Genomic DNA, 15,818 nt, shown 5'->3' with positions numbered 1-15,818 from the left:
CACCATTTGTGTTATTGTGAACAACCACTTGACAAAGACACTGACGTGCAGGTTAGTGCTACAGTGAGCCTCATGACTCTCCTCTCAGTCTTCTTCTGTGTGTGTGTGTGTGTGTGTGTGTGCGTGTGTGTGTGTCTGTGTGTGTGTGTGTGTGTGCGTGTGTGTGTGTGTGTGTGTGTGTGTGTGTGTGTGTGTGTGTGTGTGTGTGTGTGTGTGTGTGTGTGTGTGTGTGTGTGTGTGTGTGTGTGTGCGTGTGTCTGTGTCTGTGTGTGTGTGTGTGTGTGTCTGTGTGTGTGTGTGTGTGTGTGTGTGTGTGTGTGTGTGTGTGTGTGTGTGTGTGTGTGTGTGCGTGCATGTTCATTTGTGTGTGTGTGTGTATGTATGTGTGTGTGAGTGGAGAGCTCACACATGTAGCTGGCAAGCTGAGGTAATGTTTAAACATTAGCCATGATTTACATTGCCATATACAGGAAGTTAGGTCATAGCTCAGTAATGATACCCACCTGTTTTCTGAGCACGGTTGCCATAGAAACAGACTGCAACGACCAGGCTGAGGAAAAGACCTCGGCGTGCGTCCATGATGGGTTTTCCTCACGTTCTTCTCTTTACCTACAAAAGAGAAAGAGTGTGTACATTGAACATGTGACACTGAATGTGTATTTCACAAAGTTGTCACAATTGGAATCTTAAAGGAACATGGTAAACAGTCTGCAAAGACTATGTCTATGTGCTTCTCCAGAGTCACACAAGGAGATACAGTACACCATTTCCTCTGTGTGCGTTCAGGAAGCTATTGGGCTGCAAGCTAGCCTAGCTCAGCACCAATTCATCGAAGTGGATAAGGACCACTAGCCTAGCTTAAAACTCCGGGGAGAGGTGTTTTTGGCCAACAGCTAGGCTAGCTGGTCCGTATCCACTTCCTTGCATTTGTGCTAAGCTCCAAAACTCTCCAAAACTCAGCCGCCCGCATTATCACTAGAACTCCCTCCACCACCAACCACATCACTCCTGTTCTCCACCCAACTCCACTGGCTGCCTGTTAAGTCACGCACTGACTACAAAGTATTACTACTCACTTTCAAGGCCCTCCATAACCTAGCCCCGCCTTATCTCACAGAACTTCTCCAGTCCTACGCTCCCTCTCGGTCACTCAGATCCTCCTCTTCCTTCCAACTTGTCGCTCCCCCTTCCTGTCTGACTACCATGGGATCCAGAGCCCGCTGTGCCCCACGCCTCTGGAATTCCCTACCACAAGACATCCGTGCAATAGATAACCTCCCCACCTTTGTTTCCTGTCTCAAAACCAGGGGCGTAATTATGGGGGGGGGGGGCATGTTTTCAGAATGCAGTTAGTGTCCCCTGCACGATAATAAACGGTGACGCGACGTGATAGGAAAACGGCTGCTTGGCCATCTCTGAGCCATTGTCATGCAAAGTCAAGTAGCCAGGTGAGCACCCGGCGCTAAGTACCACAGCTGTCTTTGCATATCAACAACAGCCCAGTATTCAGGTGTGCTCAAATAGGCTACATACTGTAACACCCCTCCCCAGTTTGGTGTGAAACTGTGATAAATAGCGCGATCGCAATCTCTCTCTCTCTCTCTCTCTCTCTCTCTCTCTCTCTCTCTCTCTCTCTCCCCTCTCTCTCTCTCTCTCTCTCTCTCTCTCTCTCTCTCTCTCTCTCTCTCTCTCTCTCATACACACAACGTAGTATGCACGTTCCGAGACTCGCGCGGCATTATGACTTGTCATAAGTGAATTATATAGAAACAACTCACCAAAATTGACTTGCACAACTGATTAAAAAAAAAATCTACAAAAAGGGGGGACCCCCCCCTTCACCACCCATACACCCACCCCGCGACCATACAACTATACGGCGCACCCTCCGCCACTGACCACGCCCCCAAATGTGTCCCCCCCACCACTGACAACAGAGTTACGCCCTTGCTCAAAACACATCTGTTCATTCTGGCATATTCACTTTCATTTTAAGTTTATTATAACTGCCCCCCTATGTAACTCTGTAATACTGTGTTTTTACTGTGTGTAATTGTATTCGTTTTTAACCCTGTACGGCGACCTTGGGTGCTTAATTATTATTATTATTAAGCTAGGCTAGCTTGCAGCCGGATAGCTTTCTACTGAACGCACAGAGAGGAAATTGCTATCTATCTTCTTGTCTGACTCTGGAGAAAATGGTAAGGGCATTTCCCATAATATAGGTGTGTTCCTTTAAAGGGATATTTTGACATTTTAAACGTGAGTTGCGCATATATTTCCACCTGACGCGTATCACCATGGGGAGAACTTTCTCTAGTTGTATTCCAGTTCACTGCTAGTGGTGTCCCATGCCCTTGTGAACAAGTTTCTAGGTAATAGAGGATCACATGGTTACTATAGCAACGACACAGACTAATTGAAAACACATGTATGGCGTGGTCCCCATTCTGGTTTCTATTAGATATACAACTGTATACCACTTTGTAACAGAACAAGGAATGTGCACAACTCATGATAGTAAGATTGTATAGTGTATTTGTGAATGTATACTTGTGTGTGTGTGTGTGTGTGTGTGTGTGTGTGTGTGTGTGTGTGTGTGTGTGTGTGTGTGTGTGTGTGTGTGTGTGTGTGTGTGTGTGTGTGTGTGTGTGTGTGTGTAGAAACAGTGTACAGTGATAGAAATATAAGCTTGAACATGTTTGATGCGGCAGGAGAGATGAGGTGTGATGTTAGAGAGAGAGTTTGATTGATTTATTGATTGATTGAAAACTTTAATTAACAGATTGCAGAATGGGTACAGTACAGTACAGCTCAGTAGACACAATTGTTAAGGGGATGCAGACCAGAGAGACTTTCGTCTAGTTTACATCAGGGTCCCCCATTTTCAATTCATAATGAATGCGGCCAAGAAGAAGGCAGTGGAGGAATGAGAGCCTAAAGACCACCTACTGTAGGAGTCTGAGGGTTGAGCTTTTAGACCGGTAGTCTTTAGTAGAGTAGAGTATAGTACAACAGAACAGAGTAGAATGGAATAGAGTAGAGTAGAATAGAGTAAAGTAGAACAGAGTATAGTAGAATAGAGTAGAGTAAAGTAGAGTCGAATAGAGTAGAGTAGAATAGAGTAAAGCAGAGTATAACAGAGTAGAGTTGAGTAGAATAGACTAGAGTAGAGTAGAACAGACTAGAGTCGAGTAGAGTAGAACAGAGTAGAATAGAGTAGAGTAGAACATCGTAGAGTAGAACAGAGTAGAGTATAGTACAACATAACCGAGTAGAATATAATATAAGAGTAGAATAGAGTAAAGTAGAGTAGAACAGAGTAGAGTAGAATAAAGTAGAGTATAATAGAGTATAGTAGAGTACAATAGAACATAGTAGAGTAAAACAGAGTAGAGTATAGTAGAACAGAGTCGAGAAGAATAAAGTAGAGTATAATAGAGTATAGTAGAGTAGAATAAAACAGAGTAGAGTAGAACAGAGTAGAACAGAGTAGAGTAGAATAAAGTAGAGTATAATAGAGTATAGTAGAGTAGAATAGAACATAGTAGAGTAGAATAGAGTAGAGTAGAACAGAGTAGAGTAGAATAAAGTAGAGTTTAATAGAGTAGAATAGAACATAGTAGAGTAGAACAGAGTTGAGTAGAATCAAGTAGAGTATAATAGAGTAGAATAGAACAGGGGCGGCTAGGTGGTGTAGTGGGCAAGGCACTCGCCACCAACGCAGGAGACGCTGGGTTCGAGCCCAGCTCTCTGCGTTGCTACCAGCTTGGCTGGTCGCTCATACTAACACAATTGGCAGTGTTAGGGGTGGGAAAGCTGGTGGGTGGGTCCTGGTCGTTGCAAACAGCGACTCCTACAGTTCGGTCGGGGCGCCTGCACAGCGAGGGAAGGATCTGGAGGGAGGTAGTGTGACCTTCCACACGTTACACTCTCACAGTGAGAGTCTGCGCTGCCAGGCTGGCTGCCGGCTGGCTGCACATGTGTCGGAGGAAAGCATGTGATAGTCTCCGGCCTCCCGGACCAACAGTAGGGGGGGGGTGCGCAACAACCAGGAAGGGGGTTGGGAATTGGCATAACGATTAAACAGTGGGATGGGAGAAAAATCAGAAAAAAGGAGGGGGAAAAAGATAAAAAATAAATAAAAAAAATAGTAGAATAGAACAGAGTAGAATAGAGTAGAACAGAGTAGAGTAGAGAAGAGTAGTGTAGAACAGGACCCCCTGCAATTTGCATACTGATGATTATTATTATTATTATTATTATTATTATTATTATTATTATTATTATTATTATTATTATTATTATTATTATTATTATTATGCTGATGATGTTGAGGATGATGATGATGATGCTGATTATTATTATTATTATTATTATTATTATTATTATTATTATTATTATTATTATTATTATTATTATTATTATTATATACTGTATATATTTGTGTATTCTTATTAGTGTTATTTTTACTACTACCACTATTGCCTTTTTTATTGGAGTTCATTTTGGTCAGAAATGTATGGAGAATATGAAGGTGACGGCTGGACAGCGGCTGTGATGACTGGACATTATCACCACACCCTGACCAGATGGAACCAGCGTTGAATAAACATGTCCAACTCAAAGGAACAGCTGTGTCTTCAAAGCTGTGACTGAGACATCAAACCATCTCAATATAATCCTCCAAAGCGGCCCTGCACCGCATGATAATCCCAGTTATTTCCCCAACGCAGACTCTTTACCGACTGGTACCATCAAAATAATAATAATAATAACTAGACAATTCCGCTGGGGGGAAATTGTGAAAGTGTGGGTGACGCCTGTGCACCGCCGGCCAACGGGAGAGGGTCTCTCGCGAGTCTCTATGACAAACGGTTCAAAGGATACAAAAAGGGGGCGCGGCCTAAGGATCGGGGGAGTGGTCAACATAGATCAATGAAAGAGGATATCCCTACTGAGTGCAATGACACAACCCGCAAGTCGCATAGCACACTATTACACTATTATTACACACTATTACACTATTACACACTATTACACTATTACACTATTACACACTATTACACTATTACACACTATTACACACTATTACACTATTACACACTATTACACTATTACACACTATTACACTATTACTCTATTACACTATTACACACTATTACACTATTACACACTATTACACTATTACACACTATTACACACTATTACACTATTACACTATTACACACTATTACACTATTACACACTATTACACTATTACACACTATTACACTATTACACACTATTACACTATTACACTATTACACACTATTACACTATTACACACTATTACACTATTACACTATTACACACTATTACACTATTATACACTATTACACTATTACACACTATTACACTATTACACTATTACACACTATTATACTATTACACTATTACACACTATTACACTATTACACTATTACACACTATTACACACTATTACACTATTACACTATTACACACTATTACACACTATTACACTATTACACACTATAACACTATTACACTATTACACTATTACACACTATTACACTATTACACTATTACACACTATTACACTGAGTACAATGGCACAATCCGCAAGTCTCTACGACAAACGGTTCAAGAGATACACTGAGGGGGTGTGGCCTAAGGGGGCGTGGTCTAATGATCGGGGGAGTGGTCAACATCGACCAATGAAAGGTGGTCAACATCGACCAATGAAAGAGGATATCCCTACTGAGTACAATGACACAACCCGCAAGACAGAGGGCGCTGTCCAGCAATTCAGTACTGCAAACACAGAGGGGCAATGATGGGTTAAAGTGGATGAGGTCATTGGCAGGTCAGCTGAGCCATGAGCCTCACAGCTGTTAGGCTGAACCAATCAGCCATGAGCCACACAGGTGACGCAATCACAATGACTTGCATTTTATGCATTTTCTTTGCATGACTGCATTGTCACGTTGATTAAAAGAAAACTATAAGAGATGAAGCGTTGTGACTCGCACAGGAGCACTACAACGAGTAGGCGAAGGGTTGTGTGCGATATTGTGGCATTCGTGCGATATTGTGGCACTCCTTCGGCGATCGGAACAGAAGGGTAAAAAAGCAAAAAAATCAGCGGATTCCTAGAGTGGGATTACATGGCGTCAATGGGGAGGAGAACCTTCAAACAAATGGTCGTCAGTTGAGATAGAAATGTCCAATTCCATTTATTTTTCTTTTGTGAGCGAGCAGACAGCAGTGTCATCGTTTTAATGTGTTTTTTTAATGTGTTTTTAGTGTGTGTTTTTTTCTACGTCCAAAATTGAGATCACTCTCGCAATTTACCCAAGGTAGTGGAAAAAAGATTATTTCAGCTCCCGCACTCTAAGTTGCAATGCATTTCCAATGGGACCGAAATGTTACAGTTTAAAGTCGATTCGTAGCCAGACGGTGCGGTGAAACTTTCCGAGTTCGAATAGCGCTGTTGCCATAGGCAAGCCGGTCGTTTTGATACCTTTCACGTGTATGGGGCGCGAACGCTCTGGCACGAGTAGTGTTTGCAAAATCGGTGGAATAAAGAAATAAATAAATAAAAAGACGTACAATAACTACAGTGTGGGTGGCAACTGTCGAACTGACGAGCCCAGCGTCTCCAGCATTTCGTGGCGAGTGCCTTGCCCACTACACCACGTAGCCGCAATACGTGAAAGAATATTTCTAATGAGAATATCACTTTTTGATTTACGTGAGACCGAAATCATCCGGAGACACAGGTTGCCAGCTCAAGCAATTCTTGATCTACTCAATGAAATCAAGGATGATATTGAGCCATCCACCCAGAGATCCTATGCAGTCTTATTTATTATTTAAATATAGTTATTTAACACATTCCCGGCCAATCACGTATATATACGCGATTGGGAGCCAGTGCATGACGGCCAATCGCGTATATATACGTTTTAACAAAAAAATTATTATTCGATTTTAATATCTTATTCAATGTCACAGAGCTGTATTTTGGCTGGAAGAGGTATATTGGGACTCCGAAAGTGCAGTACCGGCCAGATCCTGGTATTGGCGCTGTCTCGAGAATGCAGTAATCCTTGTTGCAGACTTGGTGTTACACTGTTTACGTTGCGGGCAGACTTTTCTGTTAGCCTGAAGCGATCGGCTTCACCAGATCGCATGGAATACTTTTTGGGACGCCGAATTCATTATGCAGTAAAGGAATATGGCATCAGCCAATGGACAATTATTTTTGGAATCCAACCGGCCACAGGTAAGAGCAATTTCAGCATGATCGTGCAAGGATTTCATAGCCATCCCCCTGCTCAGCCTATGTTGTGGTAATAACGAATGCCGTTATTGGTAATCAATAATCAGAAACAACCCCCCCACCCCCACCCCCCTTTCATGCATTCATGATGGAACATAATACGATCATATGCATTTGAACTTTTAACTCTAGCTTGTGTAGGGACGAAACGCCAATCGATTTGACGTTATTAGCTTAGCGCCTTATAAATAGATTTGCAGGAATTATCCCAGATCATTCCGATATAACACTCATATTCACCACGGTATAAAATGGGAATGTATTGATGAAAAAAATATTTCTTTATGGCATATTGAACGGAAGGTTCATACTGTCAATTGACAATGACATTGGATCCATAGCTATAATATAAAATATAGATTTAGCTCTACAAACAACGTGATGCACAGTGAAAGTTTGTAATGGAATGGTGGCCTTCCTAGAGTGGGCCCCATCTAATGGCTGGCCGGGAATGTGTTAACGTTGTCGGCTACCCCAATGTTGTTGATTGATTTTGTAACAAGATTTAGATTTTGCATCATGCTGCAATTTTTATTTGTGTTTGGTCTTGCTGCTTGTTTTATTATGTCTTCATTATGTAAAGCACTTTGAACTGCAATCGTTGAAAGGTGCTATATAAATACAGTTTATTATTATTATTATTATTATTATTTTGACTGCACTCACATTCCAATTGTACCACCAACCAAAAACGAACATGTTTTTAGAAATAGGAAGCAAACTTATTCAATCAACACAGGTAGTGTGCAATGCCAGTAATATAATAACGAATGTGGTTGCCAAATTCCCTGGGTCTGTGCATGACAGCTAATAATAATAATAATAATAATAATAATAATAATAATAGATCAAATTTCTATAGCGCCTTTCATAGAACCCAAGGTCGCTTCACAATCAAGACAAAAAATAGGGCTAGGGAAGTAGGGAAAAAAGGGGGATGAGGGCAGGTAAGGGATAATGGACCTAATCTAATCTAAACTAACTGATGGGGGAAAGCCTTGGTGAAGAGGTGTGTTTTAAGAGCAGTTTTGAAGGTGTCCAGGGTTGGGGCGTTGCGGATTTCGGGGGGGGGGAGAGAGTTCCAGAGGGTAGGGGACGCCACGCTGAAGGCTCTATCCCCGAAAGTCCGTAACCTGGTGCGAGGGATGGAGAGGAGACCTAGATCAGAGGATCGTAGGTTCCAGGATGGAGTGTGGTGGTGGAGGAGATCAGACAGGTATCGGGGAGCGAGGGCATGGAGGGACTTGTAGGTGAGGAGCAGGAGTTTGAAAGTGATGCGGAACTTGACTGGGAGCCAGTTGAGGTGGATGAGGGTGAGCTAAATCTTTAGAAACAGTAGTCTATAGGAATGATGCAAAACATGGATGACACAAACATTTGATGACTAGTGTTCCTTAACCAAGAGACGCTGGAAACACGGTCAATGAAAAGTTTATTCTGGAGTATATGTTAATGCAGGTTCTATTCTCTTAACTAAACATTAAATACAACTTTCTCACTCAAAAAATATTCCTAAATGAGACAATATTTTCACTGGCACAGTGCCTAACTTCGGTCTAAAGATTCATGGACAGGTCTGCTCAAAATAATTTATTTGGGGATGACATGACAAACAAATGCAATGACGAAAGATAGTGACAAAAACAAAGGATGCAATGTGTCATGAAAATACAAATTAAGCAAACTCTGCGCTGCCAGGTGCAAACTGCTCCGCGAGCAAACTGCACTGGAGCAAATCAGGAGCAAATTGCACACCTATGGGCGTGTTTGCACTAGTATATCATCCGTGCAATATCTTTAGTGAATCGGTTGCAAAGACGGAGCAGATATCACTCGCTAATCGCGTGCAGTTAACACATTGGGTGCCACACCTTTTTCGGGCCCCATCTATTCACTACCACGCTTTAAAAGATAGGAGTCCGTCACCTTGTTTGTAGAGCTATAACTATATTCTATATTATAGCTATGGATACAATACTATGGTAATTTGACAGCAGGGACCGAAACTAAAGCCTGCCGCCCGCCAGGGGCGGTCTGTTTTTACCTTTGGCGCATGACACTTAGAGGGCTGCCCGCCGTGTGGCGTGTAGACGTGTAGTTCATAAGCAGGCCCCTAAAAATATTTGTATGCGAACGGTAAAAATCAATTACGCGCACGCTGTGCGAATACAGATTATAGCCTCTCTCGTCTTTTTTTTCCTCCGCTGCGAGATCGTTAAAAAACTACAAGTCCCACATTGCACTCAAGCCAACGGTCCAATCACAGTAGAGTGAAGTGACTGGTTTCATGGGAAATAAAGCAAATGACCAATCGGAAGCTCTCATTTTTCTTGTTTACTTCCTGAAACTCCGCGATCAGGGCTCTCGTTTTCCGAGACACCAACTTATTATAGTCTCTCTTACCAATAGCAATAGATTTTAGAACACCTAGATTTATCGATAGCAATAGTAATATAACGTTAATGCAACAAAACGAATGCCTTGCTTTGTTAATCATAACGTTGATGCAGTAGCGTATGTCGGTGTGTTGGCTGTAACGGACATGACAATAACATAACGTGTACACATTAAAATTGCGATAATCTATTCTAACATTTTCAAATCGATGCAGTTGAATTTCCCCCTTAGGATCGATGCATTGTTACACCCCTACACCAAAGTCACTGGCCCACTGTGTATCTGTGTGTATAATAACTTGGCTAGCGTTATCAACAGCAGAGGTGGGCAATGGGTCCAGCTGCAGCACCGGAGTGCAAGCGATGTGATGTAATTGGCAGACTCGACTGTCAATCAATGGTCTACCTGACACGCAAACTCAAACAATGTTTCTGTACTGGAGGTGTGATTGATTGATTGATTGAAAACTTTATTAACAGATTGCAGAATGGGTACAATACAGTACAGCTCAATACACACAATTGTTAAGGGGATGCAGACCAGAGAAAGACTTTCGTCTTGTTTACATCAGGGTCCCCCATTTCAATTAATCAGGAAAGTGTACAGTAGGAAAGTGTACAGTATTTCAATAGGCAACCCTGAAAGGATTATTTTTCTAGAAGAGCAACACAGCCAAAACAGACAGTGGAGCTGTTTGCAGATAGCAAGCATTTTGACTTATTGCGTGGTGGCGATGTCTCGCAGATAATACAACTACAAGTATGATTATATAATATATATTTTATTTAAAAAAAAATTGTATATATAAAATATATATTGGCAGGTAAGAAATATGCTTGGCGGGTAGACTCTTCCCATCTACCCGCCACTGGCCGGTGAGTCAAAAAGTTAATTTCGCTCCCTGTTTGACAGTGACTTTCTTCCGGTCAAGATGCAAAAAAGAGATAATTTTTCCATGGATACATTCACGCGTTATACCGTGGTGAATATAAGTACGTTTTTAGAACGGTCTGGGGTAATTCCCGAAATGCTGAGGAATAGCCTTACGCGTGTATTATACTATAACCGTTGCTGTTTCTTGCCTGGACCCGCTATTATTCTCAAATCAAATCTATATCATAGGTATTATGTTTCATCATCAATGCATGAAAGGGGGGAGGGGGGTTTGATGCTTTGATCGTCACCAACGTTGTGGACTAACGTTACACACACACGTTCGGATCGAGGTGAAGACATGCTTGGATCAACGCAAGATTGATATCATATAGCCCTTACCTTGACTAGGATGTACCCCAAAAAGAATATTCCAATTATCTGATCGCGATTCCAAGTATTGATGTCCATCGTGTCGCCAACATAATCCACCACACATCATGCATCGGGAGCATTTGATTCTTCTCAATATGACCGTTATAACCGCAACCCTTGTGAAAGAAAAAAAAACGACCCGGAGACATTATATCGATGCACAGGCCAAGATACAAGGTTTCAAAGGGTGCTCGATACCGCTGTCTAGCTGGATGTGGCCGGTATTGCACTTTGGCAACCTCAGACGTATTCCCTATGATAACACCAGGCTCCCTGGATGGATAATGAATACAAATATAAAAAAAATAAAAAATCCAAAAATGTACATGTTTGGCACTCAACGGTTGGGGCCCAGAAACGTATTAACACGTGATTGGCAGCCAAAGTGTTAAGGGTGCTATTAGCGCCACACAATCCATTATTTGTGACTTTGCCCCATAAAGTGCAGACATAAAAAATCACAGTTTTTCACATTAGAATCTAACATCCCAATATGCCACCTTGTTTATGATTTGATTCTATTGCAGTTTTAAAATTAAGCATTACATCACGCTACGGAGCGTGTTATACAAATTAGATCATGCCTATGGGTGGTTGTTAGGCCCGAGGCGCAGCCGAGGGTCGTTAGACCACCATAGGCGTGATCTAATTTGTATAACACACGACTTCAAGTGATGTAATGCGTTTATACAATGACCGAATTCACCCAACCTTATTGCTATACAATAAACATGGCGGATTGATTCAGACAGAAAAAAAAAAGTTATTCGGTTGTGGGAGGGATCTGGGGTCACGTGGAGTGTGTTATACAAAATAACAACCGGTAACTTGACTGTTTCAGCCAATCAGAATCAAGAAATGTGCATGTCATTGTGTAATAGACAATAATAAAAACAGATTACATAGAATAGACAGAGTAAAATGATGCAATAGTGCACTGCAATAAAATAGTTCTGAATTACTGTTTAACAGTTTAAAACCGTCTTTATCTTCCCTGTTTGACAGCCATGTTGGTACACTGTAAAAAAGAAAACTGTAAAAAAACTATAAATGTCTGGCAGCAACGGTTGCCAAATACTTGCTGTCACAGTACAACAAATACATTTACAGATTACAACCTTTATTTAATGGTTACTATTTTTGATAAAAGGTAATTTACTGTATTTTTATGGCATTTACACTTAAAGTAGAAAAACTAAAGTAATCTGTAAAATAATACAGTGAATTTCCTGTGAATATAAATATTTTTTTTACAGTGTAGGCTATGATCTGACCATGCTTATAGAGTGAAGGTGCTCCCATAGTCAAGCGGACCGTACACGGAGCAGACTCCCGCGGGCTCAAAGCGGACTCAAAGGGAGTCAAAGCAGACCCACAGCAGAGTGCAAGTGCGAAGCTCCTATTTTCTGACGCACGGACGTCCGCGGCGCCCACTTGGTGTCACACAAACTGGCGCGAGGTGTAAACTGGCGCGAGACATGTAGGAAATTGGTCCGTGGAGGTACGCTCGACTATGAAAGCTCAAAGATTCCAGCAGACCTCCGCTGAGTCCAGTCCGCGTACAGTCCGCTCGACTATGGGAGCACCTTGAGATGTTTCAGCACAGGGCTTCTCAGTGCCGCTGTGGTCTGACTGCCGCCACAGGAAGAAACGTGTGGTAAAGGCTGCAGAATCAGACCACAGATGAGCAACTCGGTCAACAGATGAGCGAGTTGTGATTTAATGGGTGCTCGAGTTGGCTGCAGCCCTCCCAGCTGCTAATCAATCAAAACACAAAATATGTCCTTTGAGAGGCATTTCAGAGTAAAAAAAAATGGGGGGAAAACATTTGGCTTCTTTTGACATATTTCTACACGGTTAGATTGAGCAGGCGGGGAGCTGCCTGCAGCCAACTCAATTGTGGTCCAATTGACGAGAATTTGGTCACCATTGATTGGCACAATACCATACCAGAATTAGATACCAGAATTATCATTAAAACGTTAACATTAACGTTAACAACCGTTTTTTTTATGCCAGAAACTCCATATGCCAGAAACTCCATTACCATTCATCATTGAAACAAGCGCAAATCCCCAAAATTATCTGAAATTCACTATGAACCTCTGACATTAAGGATACAAAATGGAACCTGGCTGCCTTTCCTACAGTAGGTCTGAGCTCTAGAATAGACTCAATACATATTTTACAATTCACAGAGTTGGACACAAAGATTTCACGATTAGTGTGTCAGGGGAAAATACCTAGAATTAGACTCAAAGAGATAGCAGCAGAAGGGATTCCATTATAGCTGTATATCAAGGGAGTAATAGAGTGCTTTCAGGAATGAAATTGAGACACGGGTCGGAAAATCATGACCTCTATATCTCCTATATATCTATAGATGATGTTGATGATGTAGATGATGTAACGTTAGATGATGTAGATGATGTAGATGATGTAACGTTAGATGATGTAGATGATGTAGATGATGTAGATGATGTTGATGATGTTGATGATGTAGATGATGTAGATGATGTAGATGATGTAGATGATGTAGATGATGTTGATGATGTAGATGATGTTAATGATGTTGATGATGTAGATGATGTTCATGATGTTGATGATGTTGATGATGTAGATGATGTAACGTTAGATGATGTTGATGATGTTGATGATGTTGATGATGTAACGTTAGATGATGTTGATGATGTTGATGATGTTGATGATGTAGATGATGTAACGTTAGATGATGTTGATGATGTTGATGATGTTGATGATGTAGATGATGTTGATGATGTAGATGATGTAGATGATGTAACGTTAGATGATGTTGATGATGTAGATGTGGTAGATGATGTAGATGTAGTAGATGATGTTGATGATGTAGATGATGTAGATGATGTAGATGATGTAGATGATGTTGATGATGTTGATGATGTAGATGATGTAACGTTAGATGATGTTGATGATGTAGATGATGTAACGTTAGATGATGTAGATGATGTAGATGATGTAGATGATGTAGATGATGTAGATCAGGGGTGGCCAACCCGCGGCTCGCGAGCCGCATGCGGCTCTTTGCCCGTCAATGTGCGGCTCTTCCATCCATAAAAAAAAATAAAAAAAAATAAAAAAAAAATATTTTTTTTAACTTTTTTTTTAACTTTTTTTTTTTTTTACTTTTTTTTTTTTATGTCACTCATTCCATAAGGACGTAGAATAAACATTTACAATTTTTTTTTAAATGGTCCATTTGCATGTTCTTGGTATCTGAATCTAGGGACATATATGGATCAGTGTCAGAAATAGTGTGTCTGTTACTAGGCTTGAGTAAATTGTAATGAACCAAAGGAGAATATCAATTCTATTTAAAAAAAATAAAAAATCTTTGACTGTAAATAACACCATGCTAAAATTGACCAGACCTGAAAAATCTAAGCAAATGAATAAAGGGAAGATGATTAAACAGAAGGTTTTGTAGATACAGTACTGAATTCTGCCATCTTTTTTATAATGTAAATTTCTCCACCATTTTTCATCATATTGCAACACCGTTTTTTGCAAGACGTTCACAGAAAGGTAGAGAAACTAACTGCGTTCTGTTTTATGGCAATAACGTTCAGGTTTGTGGGAGATAATCCCAAAAAATAAGAGAAATTAAAAAGTAAATCCAGAAGTCAGATGATTGACAGGGGCTGGTGTGAGCTGGGTAGGGTAGTTTTTCGAAATTTGAAAGCCCTGAGTCTCTTCCTTCAAAAGACTACACTCACTTTTGGCTGTGCCACTTCCTCCTGTCAATATGCGCCGGTTTCCGACTCAATGCCCTGAGATTTCTATAATCTTATATTTCACTAATAACAGTTAAAATAATTGGTAAACAAACATAATGCTGAAAATATACACTTTTACTGTATATCTCGGGCTTAAGAGGTTAACCCTGTGAGGCCCAAATTAAAAAGAAATTAGCAACTTCAGAGGCCAGAGGGTGGGACATATAAACACATTTACTATCAAATAGCATTGTGAGGCTGAACAACAGGACCAATTGACTATACATGTGCTTAAAGGGGAACTATCTTATAAATGGCTTTTTTCAGTGTTTACCATTGTTTCTTAGCTATGTGGACTTATATTAATAGGATATATGTCTCTAATTCTCATATTGGCGAATTCTTCCAATTCTCCTCTCACAATATTCACCCTCACTGAACTGAGTCATCTGAAAATGTGCATATCTGTGATGTCAGAGATTTCTCAGCTGCATAATAATGTGGCAGTTGATGTGGCAGTTGGCACCAGGCCACACAGTGGTTGGAGCCCAGCCTCAAAACGGCTTAAGATCTTGAGGTAGAAAAATGCGGTTTTTAGTACTTGATTAGAAATACAAAACAATGCATTTTTTTTGAAAAAAACCTAGGTGTTCCATAGACTCACAGGAATTGTGTAAAAGTGCCCAAATAGTGAAAGAAATAGTAAAATAGTTCCCCTTTAACATTTTTTAAATAAACATTATTTTTTTAAATGGCTAAAAGTGATTTTGTAATTTTGCAACCGTGGGTCTCACAGGGTACTTTTAACCCTGTGAGGCCCAAATAAAAAAGACATTAGCAACTTCAGAGGCCAGAGGGTGAGACCTATAAACACATGAAGGGTGCCGTGACTGAAAAAAAAGGTTGAGAAACGCTGGTATATGGTGTGGCTCTTTGTGGTACCACAGTAATTTTTTTGTGGCTCTTAGTCTCTGACTGGTTGGCCACCCCTGATGTAGATGATGTAGATGATGTAA

General features: G+C 40.8%; 1 protein-coding gene across 3 annotated transcripts in view; it reads right to left on the bottom strand.

The window, feature by feature from the left end:
* Positions 1–15,818, bottom strand: part of col6a4a (collagen, type VI, alpha 4a) — a 142,628-nt gene that overhangs the window by 92,830 nt on the left and 33,980 nt on the right. For all 3 annotated transcript variants that reach the window (XM_084336025.1, XM_084336026.1, XM_084336027.1), the window contains exon 3: positions 504–609. In XM_084336025.1, the coding sequence (XP_084192151.1) occupies positions 504–579 (76 nt within the window). In that variant the 5' untranslated portion in view covers positions 580–609. The remainder of the gene's footprint in view (positions 1–503; positions 610–15,818) is intronic.

The sequence above is a fragment of the Notolepis coatsorum genome (assembly GCF_963971535.1).
Source record: "Notolepis coatsorum genome assembly, chromosome: 19".
NCBI lineage: Eukaryota > Metazoa > Chordata > Actinopteri > Aulopiformes > Paralepididae > Notolepis > Notolepis coatsorum.
The sequence above is the reverse complement of the archived record's forward strand: the minus strand, read 5'-3'. Positions and strand labels throughout refer to the sequence as shown.